This window comes from Mastacembelus armatus, chromosome 13 (genome assembly GCF_900324485.2).
Source record: "Mastacembelus armatus chromosome 13, fMasArm1.2, whole genome shotgun sequence".
Taxonomy (NCBI): domain Eukaryota; kingdom Metazoa; phylum Chordata; class Actinopteri; order Synbranchiformes; family Mastacembelidae; genus Mastacembelus; species Mastacembelus armatus.
In genome coordinates, this window is record NC_046645.1 from 16,303,721 (window position 1) to 16,323,942 (window position 20,222).

The 20,222-nt window shown below is 38.6% G+C and overlaps 1 protein-coding gene across 1 annotated transcript in view; it reads left to right on the forward strand.

Moving 5' to 3' along the window:
* The window catches only part of sgsm2 (small G protein signaling modulator 2), an 80,061-nt gene continuing 59,839 nt past the window's right edge, over window positions 1-20,222 (forward strand). The window contains exons 1-2 of the mRNA XM_026330336.1: window positions 1-132; window positions 11,515-11,590. Of these exons, the coding sequence (XP_026186121.1) occupies window positions 73-132; window positions 11,515-11,590 (136 nt within the window). The 5' untranslated portion in view covers window positions 1-72. The remainder of the gene's footprint in view (window positions 133-11,514; window positions 11,591-20,222) is intronic.

Here is a 20,222-nt window from a genome sequence, read left to right on the forward strand (position 1 = left end):
GGCCGTGTGAGAGCGGACTGAGTGGCAGTGAGACGGACCTGTGTCGTGCACACCGCGGACGGACGGACAGACATGGAGGGCACCACGGAGGAAGAATACAAAGAGAAATTATTGTGGAACGTCAAACGAGAGGTAGGCGCAGCTGGCTGACGGCCCATCTAGCTTTACATTCAGATTTGTATTGTCTTGTTTTCTCTTGTTTACGACAATAAGTAATCACGACAATAAGCACGGACGCGTTGCCTTAATATTACCGTCATATCTGCAGATTACAGTTGTGTTGCACTGGAGTTGACCGAACAGGTGCTGAATAAATAGTCCTCACAACCTGAACTGTACCTGCTTTCAGTTTGTTTCTTTCTGATCTGTGGTCATTAATGTAAATTAACTGTAAGTGTTGTAACATAATATGCCTACATTACGATCCCAAAGTTTCAAATGACCATCTCTTAATCAAAATGTATTTTGTATATTCTCCTGTGCAATTCTTTTATAAAATGTGCCCATCATTTCTCTCTAAATGTGTTAAATAACTAGTGTTTTTTTTTTTTTTTCTTCACACACTAAGCCTCTATAAGACAGCCCTGCAGGTTGGCATTCTTGGTTAAACCCTCTGTCTAAAGTGTTTATAGCAAGACCAGTACAGGTTGTATTGCTGTAACATCCACAACTCAAACAGTGCTGCAGGCTTTTTGTTCCTGGTGATGAATGTCTCTCATCTCACCAGCAAAGAATAAATCATTACTCCCTTAACCTCACTACCCACTCCCATTGTACTGCTCATCACAGCAAGCAACAACAAGATAGATTTTACCGCACTGAAATGGCTGTATAAATCAAAAGCAACAGAATGTGAGACTTAAGTGTGGCAAGGCACCTTTAGATAAGTGTGAGTGTAAATGTTCATGTTTAGTTAATTTAATGGAGGGGAAAGGTCATGATTTAAAAAAAAAAATCCATCCAAACATTTATAGCAGTCAAAGTGAAAGAAAAATGTTAGAATTTGAGTTATTTAAGCTTTATGACATAAACAGCATCATCTTGTAATCGAGACTTGTGTTATGTTTGGGGATGGACGATATCAGATGCATTTGAGGTAAAATGAACTGATACCACTGGAGCTGATGTATGTATTTAGGTCCATGCAGTTTGCTTTTGTTTGTTGTATATCTTTCTCTTGACATTGTAAATAACTTCACAAGTTAATAACTTCACTGATGCACCTGCAGTTGGGATTTTGGAGCCTTTATGTTGCTTGGGAAATTCATACCAATTGAGTGTTAGACATTTTTATAGCAGAGAAATGCTGCTCATTGCCAGGCAACCTATTGGCACTGACTTAATTTAGATTGTTTACCAGTGTTGCAGCCAACAGCGTGTAAATCAAGTCGGTAACAATTCCAAGAGTCCAAAAAAGGTTCGCATACGAGTCGGGGCCAAAAACAAGTCAAAACAACCATGAGACTCAGCCAAATCCAAGTTGGAACGCCTTTGAGACAGACATGCATCAAAATCATAATATCCCACACATCAGGACAAATCTGAATCAAAGCCTGAGACAAACCTGGGTCAAAGCGTCCATGATACCCATGACAATCATTATTCAAAGCATCCAGCAGATTAAGACAAGGCTGAGTCGAAACACGCACAACATACGTAGAGACAAGTCTGAGATAGTTGACAAAAATCTGTGAAGACAGACATGGTAATGCAGCCATGTATATATAGTATACCAGAAATATTTCTTTAATCAGGGCTTTTGAGCTATATTTTAAAAGTTTCTAGTTTTCCACTATTTGTTGGTCTTGCAGTTTGAATCTCACTGTCAGCCACAAGTTTGGGTCCTAAATAACTGATTTATCAGAAGATCTGTGAAGCTGAAAATGGTTTCAGTTCAGGCGGAGATGCAGACCATCATGGAAATAAGGTGGAACACTATTCATGGGTCACTGGGCCATTTAAACCCTTATGTTTAGGCTGTGAGCTGCATCTTAAAATACATCCCTTAGCATACATTCTTAATATTTCCTAGTTAACATTTAAATAAAACTGCTTTGCATGTCAGCGTCATATTTTGTAAGGTTTCCACTGCTTTTATCCATCCATCCATCCATTTTCTATACCCGCTTATTCCTTAACCAGGGTCATAGGGATCTGCTGGAGTGTATCCCAGCTCTCTTTCAGGTGGAAGGCAGGGGGGTACACCCTGGACAGGTCACCAGTCGATCACAGGGCCACATAGAGACAAACAACCTCACACACTCACACTCACTCCTATGGGCAATTTAGAGTCACCAATCAACCTAACATGCATGTTTTTGGACTGTGGGAGGAAACCAGAGTACCTGGAGAAAACCCACACAAGCACAGGGAGAACATGTAAACTCCACACAGAAAGGCCAGGTTGCGAACCCAGGACCTTCTTGCTGTGAGGCAACAGTGCTAACCACTCATCCACCATGCTGCCCCACTGCTTTTATTGTAACCATCCAATGACTGAAATTGAATATAACGGTTCATTATATATTATAACATTTGAAATTTTTTTTGAGGTAGTGAAATGTGTACATGTACATGTTTATGTACATCAGGTAAGCAATGAACCAGTGTAGTCATTGGGTGTTGGCTGTAATGACTTTGCTCTGCATGGAGGAATTACTATTGCTTCAGAACCATAGCGAGCTATTGTTTTGCAAACGTATTATGCTGTCCAAAAATGCAACATTTCCCCAATTAGTTCAGATAGCAGATAGTTACTGTATTTTCTCTTTGTATCCAGTAGAAAAATCAATGATGTGACTGCCCACATTTCATCCTTGAGATTTCAATGCCTTCTGACATTTTAAAACATAGTAAACTACAATGAGAGAGACTGATCTGAAAGCCCACCAGCTCCTGGTGTAGGGACCCCTGTCTCTTTAAGCGGCATGCAGCTTTCTCAGCATTGCTTGGCAACTGAAAGCTTTAGCAGCTCTAGAAGAAGTTAAATTGCATCAGTTGCCGATTAACCACAGTGAGGCAGCCCTGTCAGGTGGTCTCTCCTACTGAAACAAAAAGTGCCTTTCTGTATTAAACTGCTACCATTAGGATGCTTTTGCTTTTGTGACATGAACGGGTTCTCTATTTAGAGGGTCAAAGGGGTTGTGTTATTATTTAACAGGCACAAGCAGTACAATGAAATGTTTCTGTGCCTCTGCTGATTTCAAGAAATACGGAAAGTATAATAAGCCAATTTGTTTTTATAGACAAATCTTCAACAGGTCACAGTGCTCTATTGTCATTGTCCTGTATTGAGAGTCAAACTGTTTCTCCAGATAATAGCACTGCTGCTGGTCATATAATGTGTCCAACAAGCAGTGCTAAATCAAAATTTAAAAGTGAAATAAATTGGAGAGCGAAATTGCATTCCAAGGGAAATTTCTGATATAAAAAATACTTTTAGGATGGTCTCTCTTTTTTTTTTTTGCCTATGATTCTTTTATCAAATTGTTTCCTTATTGCAAAGTTTAACTATATGAAACACAGAGCCTCAGCCATTTTGAACACACCACAGCTCATTCATACTCAAGAAGGTGTAAAAGAATGCTTTTTCAGAATTACTGTGTTTTTGTGAGGTGTTGGAAGTGTCATATATCCAGAGCTCTCTGAGAAATGTTAAAATGACAGACGATTGCAAGTGTAGAGACCTACTGGTGGAGCTGCAGTCAGTTAAGCTGACAGGATGGATTTGGATAATAGAATGCAAGGGCAGATTTATAATACCTAACAATCCTATTTATTTAGAATAGTAGTAGAAAGGTGCAAAGAAATAAGTGACCATGAAGATATATAACATAGATACAGCAGATATGTTTACTGACTTTGCTTGGTATTAAACTCTCCATTACGCAACATCAAATTTACAGCAAAATAATGAATCCACTGAACCAGTGTTTCACATTGAAAGACAACTGAAGAGTGCTCACTAGTCTGTTAAAGTTGGATACAAGCGTTAGCAAATACTCTATCTGTAATTCCACATACAGCAGTAGTGGTTCAAAGTGTCACACATTCAGACTATAGTTATGGCTCAGTAGGTCCCTACCCACCTACTGGAACCTACTGGAAGGTTCAGTAGGTCGTTTTCATCATCATCTTGATTAGGTTTAGGCAATAAAACGTCTTGGTTAGGGTTAGGAAATAAAACATCTTAAAACGAAAAAAAAGTACAAATGTACATTTATGTCAGTTGCTAGTTGATCTTATTTTAAATCATCTCTGGGTTTAAAATCATGCACTAGTGCATGTAAAGTTGACTTTGCCAATATCAACAACTTAATATTATACATATATAAAAATAAATAATTGGAGACAAAACAAAAACACGTTTCACATCCTCTACACAAGTTGCCCATACTTATATAATCACTACCTATATAATACAAGTTTAAGTTGTATTTTGTGTGCATATCTTTAGCACTACACACTTCATGGAACCTTATGTTTATGTGTTACCAAATGCTTATGATCAAGAGGAAAAAAAGCATTAATGGACCCATTTGGAACTAGAGAGCACTAAAAAAAGAATACTTCCAACTACAGAAATCACAAGTAATTTAGGAAAAAACGTCTTGCCATTTTTTATGTTTGGAAATCTTGCAACAAAAAATTATTACTTGGAAATTATTTGCAAGATTTAATCAGAATCTCTTAGCAGCTTCTGAGATACCTAACAAATGCAATAGCAGTGCCACATGATGCTAAATTACAAAGGTATTAGCTGTGATAACAAATCACCAAGCTCTGTAACCGGACTTCAGGATTCCAATGTTATCCATAATGCCTTATGAAACGGCACTTTTTAGAAACCAAGACGCTAATGCTAGCTGAAATTAGCCATTAGAAGACTTATCAGCTGGTGGCTTGCATACTACCATACACTTTGCACATGCTGCTTCTAGAGTCGCCACTTTTGATATGGAAAAAATAAGTGACAAGATCTTCCTTCATCCTCTGTAGCTACAACAGATGACAAAAATACATAAATAATATTTATGCAGTTTTCTCATGTTATAGTCTGCATATTTGCACAATTCATTTACAGATTCTTTACTCTTCTATTCCTGTAAGGACTGCATCATAAACATATTTTCATTATGACACGTTGTTGTTGTTAGTATGTTGCATGTTGTTAGCACCTACTTTAATTAGTGTATTATCTAAAGAAACTAGAAATATTAGCTATACAACATTATCCTGCCAAACAAAGTAACTAACCCCCTTCTGCCTACCTCTAATGCTGTAAAACAAGACTGCTGTGTGCACTAGATGTCTTGCAGCCTGTCACTGCTGCTACCTCAGTGTTTATTGATGATAAAGATACCATTAAGAACAGTTAGTAAGTGATGGAACCACAGAACTGAACCAACTATAATTATTGCGGGGAGACAGAGGGTGAGGGAGAGAAGACTGCAGAACGACAGTAGCCCATGCCGTCTGCTCAACAGGCTTTAAAGTGACAGAGCCCTCTTATCTCTCACTTACTCTAAATATTTTCACCTCTTAATAAATTAAGTATTGCACAGAAAGACAGGACAAATCACATCCTGTCGTGTGTTTGTCATGGATGGATTAGCTGGGACCCTAGCTCTGGGAATAAAGGGTAAGGTGTAACGTTGGCCTGGGCCACATTTGCACATTATAGTAATCTTTGGCTAAAGTCGTCTTTCTGTTTAAGGAGTTTAATGAAAAGGTTAACTTGCATGTATATGTGGCCTTTTTTCAGACACCTAAAGCAGCCATTATACAGCTGGTGGGGAAAATGAAAGAAAGTAGACTTCCAATTCAGTAAGTCTGTACTGGTCCATCAATACTCTCACCAGGGTGTTGGAAGCTGCTGCCATAGGCTTTAATTTTTCTAATAATATTTTCTTTGTTTACTACAGCACTGCCTTGGTTTCCATATTGCAACTTACAGGTAAACAGCATTATATTGCCTCTTCCCTTGAGAATTTCTCTGTCACTTAGAAGCAGAGTGTTACTGTTGCTAACTTCTCCATCAGACTGACATCTCTTTCAGGATGAAATAATTTCTTACTGCCACAACCTTATTTTATAGCTATTGAAAGCTTGAAAGGCCAGGTTTACGCTCTAAAGTGCATTGATATCCACTTGATATTTTGTCCTCTAAGGTTAAATGTTAATTTCCCTTGTCCTTTCTTGATGGGAAAAGCGGAGAAATTGATTCTATGCAGGATATGGCACTTTTAAAGAGAGAAAATGATTAAACAGCTTTAGTATCTGTAAATGTTAGGAGATCCATTTTTAGGTGGAAGCTACAGTGGGTCAACAAGTTCAGTAGGTCCGTACAAGACAAATAAGGATGGACTGATTCCACTACCGTGTCCTACAGAATCTGCAGCCAGCACCATATCAATGCAGCTTCTTCTCTTTATCCACCAACTCTACCAAGGCATGAATAATTACCTCATTAATGACTGTCTCTGCAGTGGCCTAACAATAGCTGATTAGATCAGAACCATGTTATATCCCAGCTCCTCAGACCAAGGGAAGGGAAGGCACCAGAGCACATGGGAACATCCTAAAGAAAATATGCAGAGTGCAGTACTGTGACAACAATAAATATTGACATCTTGGCTGCGATTGCAGTGAGTGGTGATGTGGTACGTACTGTTGAGCACCATACTTCAGTATTCTAATTTCTACATTGAATTTGGTGATATCGAGCTGAGCAGAGGTCTAATCAGCAGTAATTGGAAACACCTGTGTTGCAATGCCGGGCCTTTAATGAGCCAAAGTAGAAAACAAATGAGCGCAGCTTGAATTTGAAAATCTGTAGTCATGGCAGTGAATATTTTATAATCTATTGTTTCAGTTTAGTATACACCGAGATGCTAGGATATATACTAAAACGTAATGAATGATGCTGTTGTGATTATGAACCTTCAGGTAGCTAACTAACAAGCTTTAACAAAATAGGTGACTACTGATATTGGTAGGTAAGAAGTAAGTTTGGTTTAGTTAATATCACTGGTTGGAATCCATGCAGTGATGTTTAGAGGCTTTAATGTTCCAATGTTGAGACTAGTTCACATTTTTCTGACCTTGCTCATATTGAATCACTCTGGGTCAGCTCAATTTTCTGCTCCCATTCTCCCAATTCTAAACTGTGAGTACAAGCCTAAAGGAATGGCAAATCATCTCAATTAGTAAACAGTCAGTCACATATTTCCTCTATTTCCCATTTTTGCTGTATTTCTCTCCCACTCAAAGTGTACATCTGATTAGTCTCAGAAAAAAGTCCCTCTTTGTGGCCACAGGAACCACAGTGTAGATGTTTTGTTGTCCTGAACAGGAGATGAAGGGAAAAGTAAATGTGCCCTTACATAACTGATAGTTGGCTAATGAGCTCTTCCCACTGTTCCTCCCAGAAACCATTAGTTTTAGGATTCTCAGAAGTGTTTTAAAGTTGGCCAGTTATATTTTGTTATTTCAGTGTCATACTTGGACCTAGATTTTTGGTTTGCTACAGGATAAACTGTTAATGAAAGTCCTTGTTCAGTAAACGTACACAAATGCAGCAACCAAAGAGGCAAATAAGGAATTCTCCTTGAACTGTAGAGTTCTTATTTTTATTACTTCATTAGGACAGCTGTTCTGTCATGTTTGAATTAACCCGAAGACCCACAGCATTAAAGTGAGTCAACAAATGGTACTGTTAGACCATCTGACAAAGTGATCCCAGAGTCCTACTAGGCCTGAATTCAGCTCTAACAACTTCACTTCTTTCAAGTTTGACACATCCAGATTTATTTCATTTTAAAATTTCTAGTTTTTTGCTGCATTCATGCAACATTGGCAGAATGGAGGGAAAAAAGCAAACCAAATAGAAGCACACAGCATATTCTTCTTCATAGTTTGACTAGTTTTGTTAATGTTAATATTGGATATTCGAGTGTAACTGCCTGCCATGGAAATTTTCTGCAGATTTTCACCCCCGCAACAAGTACAACTTTATTTGTGCCCCAAGGAACAGTTTGTTGTGCAGCAAGAGAATACACCTACAGACATAAATCGACAGAGAGTATAAAATGTTACATGGAGTTAAACCTAAAGAAGGAAATGGTTGTGGGAGTGGAGTACTTATACCTGTTAGATTTCATTCTAAGACAACAAGATGGCAACCCACAAGGAAAAGTGCAGTCATCTGTACTACTTTGTGTCCTCTATATATAACTTGTGATCAGACAAACTATGCAGTTTGGGGTGACATGGAGTAGTTATGTCGTTTCAGACTGTTAGAGACTACTGAGTCAACTGCTGCCTGTGGGACGAGAAAAGATCAGTGCTGTAAGAGGAAGTGGAAGAGGGAGAACAGAGCTGAGATCCATGCACTTTCTAAGGAGACTAAAGCAAGCATCACTTCTTCAAAACCTTCTCAGAACCATTTACAGAGGCATATTTGAGACTGTGCATACATACTGCATCCCCACTTGGCACTCAAGATTTATAACAGCAGTAACATTAAAGCCCTGCAGTGGGTAGTTAATGGGGCACAGAGCATCATCGGAGTCTCCTTGCCCTGCATTCAGGAGCTTTACCACTGTCAGTTTCTTCACAAAGTGTTGAAAATTGTCAGGGACACCTCACCCCACTCCATAAACTCTTTGAACTGCTCCTATCGAGCAGGTGATTCTACAGCATTAGAGCCAGAAGCAAGCTTTTTAAACAGCTTCCACCCACAGGATAATGGACTGCTTAACAACCAAACCATCACTGTGACTGTAGCATAACTGCATACAGATGTCTTTTTCTATACTGTTTTTAAATACATCAGTTCATATTTAATCATATTTCTTTTATTTATAATTGTGATTTTTTTTGGTGATTATTTATGTGGGACAGCCCAGTGCATTGGTGGTTAGCACTGCTACCTCACAGAAGAAGGTTCCTGGTTCGAAACCTGGCAGGGACCTTTCAGTGTGGAGTTTGCATGTTCTCCCTGTGCTTGCGTGGGTTTTCTCTGGATAATCCGGTTTCCTCTCACAGTCCAAGAACAAGTTCGTCAGGTTGATTGGTGACTCTAAATTGCCCATAGGAGTGAGTGTGAGTGTGTGAGGTTGTTTGTCTCTAGGTGGCCCTGTGATGGACTGATGACCTGTCCAGGGTGTACCCCTGCCTTTCACCCAAAGAGAGCTGGGATAGGCTCCAGCAGATCCTTGTGACCCTAAATAGAAATAAGCTGGTACAAATAATGGATGGATGGATGGATGTTTATTATGTGCTTTAATGTTACACATTTACTGTTAGATCTCTATGTTTTGCATTTTGATTGTACAGAGTTGTATTGCAAAATGACAAAGCTGAATTATACTGAGTTGAATTTGATAGTTGGGAGACAGGCATATCTTGTAAAATGTTTAAATAATTAAAACCAGATTCTGTTTAACTACTGTATGTCCTCTAACAATACATCAAGATGAATATGGTCTAAATTTAAGTATAGCCTACATAATAATGTACTGCCTTCAGTATATAGCACAGTGTGCATACCAAAATGTAAATCAAAATCACTGACAGCCAGCACTGATTAAACCGGTTTGCACACACTGCAACCTTCAGGTTATTTCATAAGGTAACTTTTACTGAATGACCAGTGACCATGAAAAACAATTCTATAGCTACATACATTGAGAGAAATAGTATATAGCTGTAAGACAGGGTGAACTCTAAGTTCATACAAATGTGGTTAACTGAGTTCTTTTGCGCTATTGCAACCTGGGACCTTCATTTATTTGCATGTGCTGAATTGAAGACATTTATTAACAAAAATGTACTACAAAAATGTACTGGCCGGTCAAATACATTCAAGGGGTGTTTGCATTTTTTTTCTTGATGTTCCAGTATGTGCACCTGGTATACACATCTACAATCTGTTCTTATAAAATTTACCTACACTGGTGCTTGGATCACGAGCTGTCTAAGAAGCTACACCATGTCCAATGTCCATGAAATAGTCCTGGGAGAGAAAAAGTTGGATCATTATAACCCTAATTTTCTCAGTTCTCCAGACACCACCAAAAAAAAACAAACTTAAATTATTCTACAAACTCCCACACCTCCATAATACAGAGACAAAGTTTGAACTCAGTGATACTGTATAGTTAGAGTTTCATTATCACACAACCAAGCAATTAAACTCTTCCAGTTTATCAAATAGACCCAAACAAGGCAGAGGTGTCAGACAGGTCCTGGATTAATTACTGACAACAGTTAATTCTACAGAGGGAGAAAACTTAGACAAGTGAACACCAGACTTTGTCAGTGCTGTTGAACTCACTCAGACTCTTCCCCCCAAGAGACGCAATAGATAGCAGCAGACAGACTCGTCTGAATATTTCTGGGATGCCCTGGTATTAATTGAAAGTTAGTGGTGCGGTTGTTTGGTTGAGACTCTCAGAAATGTAATTAGTAGCTGTCACTATGTTAAGAGGAGCCTGCATTATTTTTTCAGAATCATGTTTTTGTAATCAGATGCTATATTTCCATACTGAGCCAACTATAAACAATTGGTAGAATTGTCAGTTAGGGCTATTGACAGTAAAATAATAAAATAATAATAATAATGATAAGAGTATATTCATATAACTATAATAGAGGCCGTGATAAACCATGTACAGATATTAATGTTAATCTGTATATAATAATAGTAATTTTAAAATTGGGGACACACTTTAACCATAATGGCAAGTACAATATCGTGAGATCTACTGTTCAGATTACTAGTATGGGTTGTTAAATATTCATCATCTGATCCTGATGATTTTGTGTCCTTTGACCTTTCATCTAGTAACACCTCCATTTAACAGTTTCGCTTGGCCAACATTACGAATCAATCACATATTTTACTCTGAATATTCTGCCCTCCGGGAGATGATACCCTTTGATCATTTAAAATGTTCTGCATGAAAAATATAAAATTCACTTGGCGGTTTATGCACAATGTGGTTACAGTACAGATATATTTATGTTTAATGGTTTTGAGGACATAATAGGTTTCTCCTAGCATAAAGCCTTTTTTTAGTTTTAATTTCTATTAGTTGTAAAGGTCTGAAAGTGTCCAAAGCATCATTCTATTCAGTTTGCTTTAAGGTATTTAGTGTGAGCTTGGCAGCACTTGTTTAACATTTTATATTTTCTTTGGTGCAGTGCTAATTGCTGGGGTGTTACTGCACTGCACTTCCACAAATCACTTGTCAATTAAACAGTGTTGGCAGAACTGTGGATTTTTTTGTCAATGAAATCAGAGCCTTAGGGAAGAGCATAAATGGAAATATTAAAACATTATGCCTTTTTGAGTTGTGCTGTATTTTATATAACGTATGTAAAACTGGTGCAGAGTACCTTGACTTTGATAATACTGACTGTAAAGAGAAGAAATAATAACAATGAGATCTAAGGTAAAGACAATGACAATGATTCCAGATACATTAACAAACAGTCTTTTCTGTCCAGGTGAAGCAGATTATGGAGGAAGCTGTGACAAAGAAATTTGTCCATGAAGACAGCAGCCACATCATTGCTCTGTGCAGTAAGTACGCTCTGGCCACACACACACACACACACACACACACACACAAATGGTTTGTCTCTTTCTCTTCCTGTGTCCATGCCTTGCACACACACTTGTTGAACTCCTCAGCAGGTGATTTGATGCTGTTTCTCCATCAAGGGCACTGCTTGACGTCACAGTGCCTCTGACTATGCTGCTGCATCATTGGAAAGTTAATAATCAGAGCAGAGCTAATGGAAACCAATTTCAGAGACAGAGTGTACAAAAGCAAGGATTTCTAAGCCCTAGGTGTGTATGTGTGTGCGTGCATGCGTGCATGCGAGTGAGACCAAAGATACAGGGGTTGCCGCTCCTGACCTTATGCCTGAGCTTGCAGTGATTTGTGACTCACAGCTTCCATGCTAGTCATAGAGTCTGCCTGTAACCTCAAATGAGCCAAATGACTGGTAACATAGTAGAAGTGTTTATTTTTTACATGAAACTTGATAATATTTTTATGGTGATTTTGCATTTTCATTTATGAGTTATTGACAAACCTGCAGTGTAACCTGGTTTATGATGCAGTCTTATCTGTGGCTTACCTACAGTAACAGCAAAAACCTAAAAAAATACAGTAAATAAATAAAAACAAGCAAGCCAGTTGGCAGGCAAGATGAGAGACCTGGGCATGCCAATCCCTGGCAGTATAGCCTGTTCTAGGGATGTGAACTTGGTAAATGGACTTATATGGTGTTTTTGTATGCTACAATGCTCTATTCCAAAGTGGTTTATGCAATTTGTCTATTTATCCATTTGCACACACAATCGTTCGCACACACAATCGTTCACACACTGATTTAACAACCACTTGGAGCAACTTGGGGTTCAGTGTCATCCTGTATTGCCCAGGATGACACTGAACCCCATGATGGAGAAGATTGACCCATCAGTTAGTGGACAAGCTGCTTTACCTTCTGAGCCACAGCTGCCTGGTGAAGGAAGATGGAGAGGTACAAACAAGATATAGTTGGGCTTGTCTCCATCTACAGCATTGGATCTCGAACCAAACTTCTGGAATGAAACTGAAATCTATTCTTTTCAAGAATTTCCAATGATGAGTGCAGCATTTTGCAGATGTGGGCATACTCACAAGAGGATCACCTAGCTGCAAGCCCCTGAGAAGGCCTGGGCTTATGCACTGACAGCAAGAGTGTCTTACCTTCTTGGAGATGCTGGTTGAAGGACACCAAGTGGGAACACCACAGTTCTTTTCGGGGATTTTAGTAGCGGCTTTGTCATATTCTATTGTTTACAATATACAAGTAGATTCCTCTCATGATAAGCATTTCTCATCTTGTGATATTGACAATTTGTGTGACAACATACTGTTTTTTTCATGTGTTGTAATGTGGCATCTCATGTGGGCCCACAAACAGAACAAGCCTATCAGAAGGCAGGGCTGTGAGGTAGTTGAGAAGCTGTTCAGGAATACGGTGCCAGGTATGGAAGAGATTTGCCCTGATATGCTGCAGCATCTGGACACTGTGGGTCATCTTGACTAACACAGCGCTGCAGTGCAGGATGGAGGAACAATGCCTGCTGATTGACAGATTAGGGTGGAGCCCCATCTTTAAAAAGAAGCATGTGCAGTAGTTTTTCGAGTGTCTCACTGCTCACTGGAGGGGGTGACTGGAGTTTGCCCATCCAGTCTATGTGTGTTTTGTGGAGTTGGAGAAGGATATGACCAGGTCCTTAATGGGTCTTGTGGGGGTTTCATGGAATTATGGGATACTGGGTCATTATTATGGTTCCATCCAATCCTATTTTGAACGGGAAAGAGAGAGTTGTGTCCATATTCTTGGCCATAATTTAAGCATGTTTCCTGCCAAGGTTGTCTCTTTCTGTTTGGGATGTCTTTTTTAAGGACAGGATCTCAAAGTGTAGTCGGGGAGGGGGCAGAGAAGGCCGAACTGGATGAGGGTCATCATCAAACCTAAGGCCATGATCCTCTGCCAGAAAACAGCTAAATTCTCCTTTTAGGTTGGGTTTAAGTTGCTGCCCAAGGTAATGGGTTTAGAGTATAAGGTGGCTGGCTCAGCTTTAGTGGTAGGTTGCAGAGTTCAAGTTGGAGCTTAAGGTAGAGCACCTGCTCCTTCATGTGTAAAAGAAGCCAGTTGAAGTGGTTTGGGCATTTCAATCAGCTATTTATTTAGATCTTAAATTTATTGTTTGAGGCCTTTTTCAGGCAAAAGTGCCAGTCACTTTTCAACCATCTCATAAGGGAGTACTGGCTACTTTTGCTTGTCTTGCTGTTGGTTTGTGATGCTGTAATACTGTATAAAACAGCAAATAACCACAGCTGCGATGACTGCTATACACTGGAACCAGAATCAGGTGACAGTGTAAAATATTTTTATAATGAAGCAAATCATCACCTCATCACTCATCTCCTTAAATTATGTTACTGTAATCAGTGCTACATACCCTTTTATGGGTCAAACAGAATGTCTCTGTCTGCCTGTATGTGTTGCTTAGACTTCAGTCACCTTCTTTGCACCATCTTCTTTTTAATAGCTTTCATTACACCCTGTTTACCCGAGACACTATCCACAGGGAAGTATCAGTGATTTTGAAAAGGGCATTGGAAATTAGGCTTCTCTACACCTTGACCGACATGCTGATTTAAGATGTGAAACAATATAAGTCACCTATCAATTATCATAATATGAAATTACATATACAGTGATGATCATACACTTTGTACTTTGCATTATAAAAGACCTGCAATGTCAATGTAAAGTAGCGTCTTTGATTATTAATGCAGCTTTCTTCTTGTTCATTATTGATTTTGTTGATGGAATGTGTCGTGGTATGGTATAGTGTGATATGATACAGCCTTGTATGGCACAGTATTATTCGCTATGGTATAGTATTATGGATTATGCATGGGCTGACGGTGGCACATTGTATCACTGCCAAACCAAGCCATAATGGCTAGTTTCCACTAGAGTCACAGGCACAGCTACGCTGCACTGCTGTGGTCCTGTTCCAGAGCAGGGCTTACTGTGGCCTCTCTAACTTTGACAACTGTGTGGTTGTGCTGGTAACAAGAGAGTGATGCTTTTATTATAAAAAAAAAGATCAAGGAAATGTAATGTATCTATCAGAGACATTTGAAAAGCTTAATTTGCTGTGCAATTCCTCTAAATGAACAGTGTTTCATAGCCAGATATAAATAAGCTTGTAATAAGTGAATAAGTGTGATTTGGCCATTTTAAAATATTCTAGCGAGAAATATGTTCATCAAAGATAGCTGATCTCAGTGAGCTGCAAAGGGCTCATATTTGTGGCAATCAAACCTTCCAGCACACCTTGAAAAGAAAAAACTGTACCCTGCCATTTTGTCACATTTGGTTTGAGGTTTGGAATTGTACAGTACAGTATGGAATAAATACTACATAATATACATTTATAAGTATTCAAATACTCTGTTTGAGAGACATAAATATTTAATGTACTGTACAATGTACTAAAAGTACCAACGATTTCCTGGTAAGTCAAGAATTATGGATCCAGACTGGTCTGTGTGTACATGCATTCTAGACTTGCTATGTAAAATGGAGACAGCAGCAGAAGTTACTGAAGTTGTAGGAAGGTTGTGGATTCATTGTCAGTTTCAGTTTTACTGTGCTAAACCCTCAGTGATCTCAGCTAATTTCAGTGTGGGAAAGTGTTTTACAGTCAGCACCATCTCCATGTAATATTAAATCTGGACTATCTCTGTACACTTCCATATCAAATATGGGATATTCCACCACATGCTGTATAGGTGGAAAGATGTGAGAACTACTCAAAATAGTTCATTTTTGTAAAATATACTGAAACGCAAGCAAAGCCATTTTTTTCTTTCTTCATGTTCAGACATGTTCAGACAGGACCATGTAAATTGAATTGGCCCCTGTAGACTGCTGTGATCATGTGCAATAAAAGAGCAGCTGTGAGAGCAGAGTTTATTATCCATCATCAGTACATCAAACATCTGTCTCCAGAACAGCCAGAACCTTCTCTGTCAAATTTCATGTAATAGACCTAAAGGTTCTCTCCAGAAAAGTGCATCCCTGGTTTTATATAACAATTTTTATGTTAGAATATGATAGACTGTGGTTCTAAGCTAATTCATTTCAGCTGTAATTATGATTTGAAATATTTCACTTCTTTGAATAGTACAACTGTGACTGACGTTTGACTAGTATTTAATTCTAACAATTATTTCCTCGGTTTCATCCAAAGTATTGAAACAGGTATGTCCCAGGAAACTGTCTTACGTTTCTCAAGCAAGATTAAACATACGCAATGATTGCATTTATTGACTCACAACCTGCACATCAACTTTATAAACTAGTAATGTTCATGGTATTACAAGCATATTTAACTGCTTAGTATTAGGGTTTCACTCTAAATTCACAGAATACTTGTTTAAACACTTAATACTTAATACTTTGCTTAGAATTAGTTACTGGGTGGCTTGATGATATCTGAGACTGTGGTTTTCCTAGAGAAATAGCAGGCTAGAGGAAAATATGAAAAATATTTGTACAGCTGATTTGACTGTTGTCTTACTATTGAATAAGCTTTATCAGCGTACATCAGTCCTGTATATATTGGACAGTACACCTACCCAACTAAAGCTACTGGAAGCAATGAGAGTCAATGGCAATTTGCACTATCAACTGACATAAATACGTTTATATATATATATATATATATATATATATATATATATATATATATATTTTTTTCAATTTAATGCCTAAACGCAACTGAGACGTTTTAATGCATAAACCTAACCAAGACGTTTTATTTCCTAAACCTAACCAACATGTTTTAATGCCTAAAAATAACTGAGTATTTGTCATGTTTAAACTTAAGTATGCAACTTCCATAATGTACGTAATGATGACAGTTAAGATCTGCAGGATGATAACGACCTAATGAGCTTTCCAAAAGGTTCCAGTAGGTGAGAACCTACTGAGCCATAACTATAGTCTGAAGGGAAGCCCAAACGGGCTATTGAATAGCATGACAAAATTCCAACCGGGTGCAGCAACACTAAGACTCCTGGATTAGACAATGTAAATTACAGCTGTAGCTTGCAAGTGAGTGAACCTGGTAAGAAACCATGATTAAAAGATTGCTCATGTATTGAATCGTTTGATCACAAAATAAAAATAACAGTATCACAATGGAAGTGACTTCAGCAGGATCCTCAGCCATGCTGCTTTCTAATTATAGCCATTGAAGTGAACATTTCAGTTTCCTGTCTGATATTTGTATTGGGTTAGTTTTATGTGAAAACCACCTGTGAGTCACTGTGCAAATTCTGCTGGATGCCCACACAACACACTCAAGGAAATTACAATGCAGCCCTGTTGAACCTTTGTTGTGTGCTTCACTCACGTGCAAATTTGACAGTGTGTGAATGTGGGAGTATGAGAGGCAGAGTTAGAGAGAGCAGAGTGTGTAGACTGTGCCCACTCATGGAACCTGTCATCATCCTCCATCATTGTCTGCTTCTGCTCAGGTCAGACCGTGACTTCTCATTAATTTCTCTGCTTGTGTACAAATGGTAAACAAGGGAAATCATTTTATATCTAAACACCAAAGGTGAATGGTTTGTTCTATTTATTGTCTAATATACACAATGCCAGTATATATCTACAATTACCTAATATATGTAGTTCTATTAGATTTATCAGCTGTTTTCTGCTCTAACAGAATTCCTAATGAGTTTTCTTACCTTACTTACTTTCGTGCATATGTTTAGTTTGATCCCAACACATTAAAATGCAATACAGAGTCTGCACTGGCTTACATTATTGTCTTGATTCCTATTGTCAGCCACAGTTGAATGCATCTGAAGTCTATTTTCGTAGATGAAGCATTTACAGTACTTCACTGATCATTTCATCTTCAGATACAGCACTCTTCTGATATTTAATGGGCTGTTACAAAAGATTTCCACTTCCTGCATCTGATCAGTGATCAAAATCAGAATCAGATTTATTAGCTAAGTATGTTGGAGACAGAATTGTCTTACTTTTATACATTAGGCAAATGGGATTTTCGTTTAGTGTATGGACCAAGCTGCTGTTTTTCTCACCTGCAGCTCACCAGAAGTCATTTAATTTATGCATTTATCTGTATATACGCTTTTTTGCAACCTAGTGCAGGACTGTGGCCTTTGACAAGTGCTGAAACAAGTTTAATCTTACTACCTAACACTTAAGGTGCACTTAACAGTGCTGTTTCTGTACTATGATGTGCTCTAAATCCTGATTGAAAATCTTAAAATTGTTCATTTCTGTGTGTTTTACCTACAAGTTATTGGACTATGGGGAAAAAAACAGAATACCCAGAGTAAACCCATGCAAGCATGGGGAGAACATGCAAACTCCACATAGAAAGGTCCCTGACAGGTTGCGAACCTGGGCCCTTCTTGCTGTGAGGCAACAGTGCTAACCACTAACCCACCGTGCTGCTGTTTACTAAGTCAATTAAAAAATCTGGTTTGATGTAGCAGCATGCCACCAAATAAAAAAACAGAGGGTAATTGATCAGACATTTTTGTGATGAAAGGTTTTAAAATGGAATACAAAGAGACTTAATTAAATGAGGAGTTTTACAAGTTTCCACAATACAATTTTGTACAGTATCGTGAGAGGTCCATAGGGCTGAAGATCCAGATCAGTTTTGTTCTGATTTAGCTGATTTAAGGAAGCTATGTGCCACCCAGGAAGTTACATCTCTAATATAATCCATCCATCCATCTTCTATACCCGCTTTTTCCTGGTTCAGGGTCACGGGGATCTGCTGGAGCCTATCCCAGCTCTCTCTCGGGTGGAAGGCAGGGGTACACCCTGGACAGGTCACCAGTCTGTCGCAGGGCCACAGACTGGTGACACACAAAGACAGACAACCACACACACTCACACTCACTCCTACGGGCAATTTTAGAGTCACCAATCAACCTAACATGCATGTTTTTGGACTGTGGGAGGAAACCGGAGTACCCGGAGTAAGCCCACGCAAGCACAGGGAGAACATGCAAACTCCACACAGAAAGGCCGGGATGCGAACCCACGACCTTCTTGCTGTGAGGCAACAGTGCTAACCACTCAGCCATCTCTAATATAATTTACATGTGAATTACATCTGCTTGTATCGCCAGGTTTCAGGTATAACTGGTCCTCTTCTACATAACAACGGTAAGAGCTAAATAAACCCCCTAAAACTAAAATAGCTCCACTCCACAAACCTTTTTTGCAGAACAAGAGGACACAAAATTCTAACAGAGGCTGATCTATATTGGATGTCAGATGCAGTTTAAAAAAAAAAAAAAAAATGTCCCTAAATGCCAACATGTTTAAAGTGTAAGGTCTAAGAGGAGGCGTGATGGGCTGTGTCAAAGCCAGTAGTGAAATCTAAAACAACTCGTGTGATTTTCTGTGACGTAAGATAAGAGCAAATCATTTATCACCCTCAGGGGAGCGGGTTCTGTGCTATGATATATCCTATAACCTGAAAGAACTGTGCCCCAGGTGTTACATTTTACAGGAAAACTGCAAATAGAGAGAGAATTTGGAGGGAAATTACACCAGAGTCAGAGGCTGGGCTGGACACAGAACTATAGAGAAACACTTCCAAAAATAATAAGTGTGTGGTGCAAGATAGATAGTTAGATAACTAAATTGTACAGTTGGTACAGTACACTGGCTTTTTTTGGGGGTAAATTAATTTGTATGAATTTATCTAGCAATTATATTTGAACAAAGGACACAAGGCAAAAATGTGCTGGGTGACAGGTCACTAATGTATCACAGGGCTTAAATTATCACAACTTATTGTTGAATCAAATACAGTAGCATTTATCCCACAATGTAGCTTATAATAGCGTATAAACAGCAGGATACTGAGTCATAACAGTTCAGTGTGATGTGTGTAGAGGTGTATTAGGGTATTCTGTAGCACCATGGTATAAAATAGCTGCCATTAAACTTCCACTCTTTCTGTCTCTGTGGGCAGATAACAGCATATTGTGTTTTAAAGCATCTGAACTGACCATATACAGTAGCAGATCATATTTTGTTTTGGGTGTCAGACAAACCCCCAAATTATAGTTTGTGCGGAGTTTAAAAAAAATGCTGCATTCCTATTGCAACCACCCCGTGAGGGTGCCATACACATGAATGGCTGCTTTATATTTGACAGGATAAAAATTTGTGTGACTTCAGCTGCCATTATCAAAAACACATCCTTTTAGAAACTTTTCTACAAACTGCTTTATGACAACATTTTAGGTGTGAAGATTGGCCTAAGTATGCAGCCTTTTCAACATTTGGCTAGAATGCTGATATGGTTTCAAAGAAATTAGATCTCAATCCATCGATAATGCTGCTTAGTTAGGTATTTACACTTGGCTTTATTCATGGCTGCCTGTTCTCCCCAAGATGGAGGTTCAATGTGTAATATTTTGAGGGATCTATTAGCAGAAATGGGATACAGTATTCATAAATTTGTTGTCACTAGTGTATCATTCCTGGAAAATACCAACAGTTACACTTTCTTAATCTTAGAATGAGCCTTTTAAATCTACATAGGGAGCAGGTCTCTC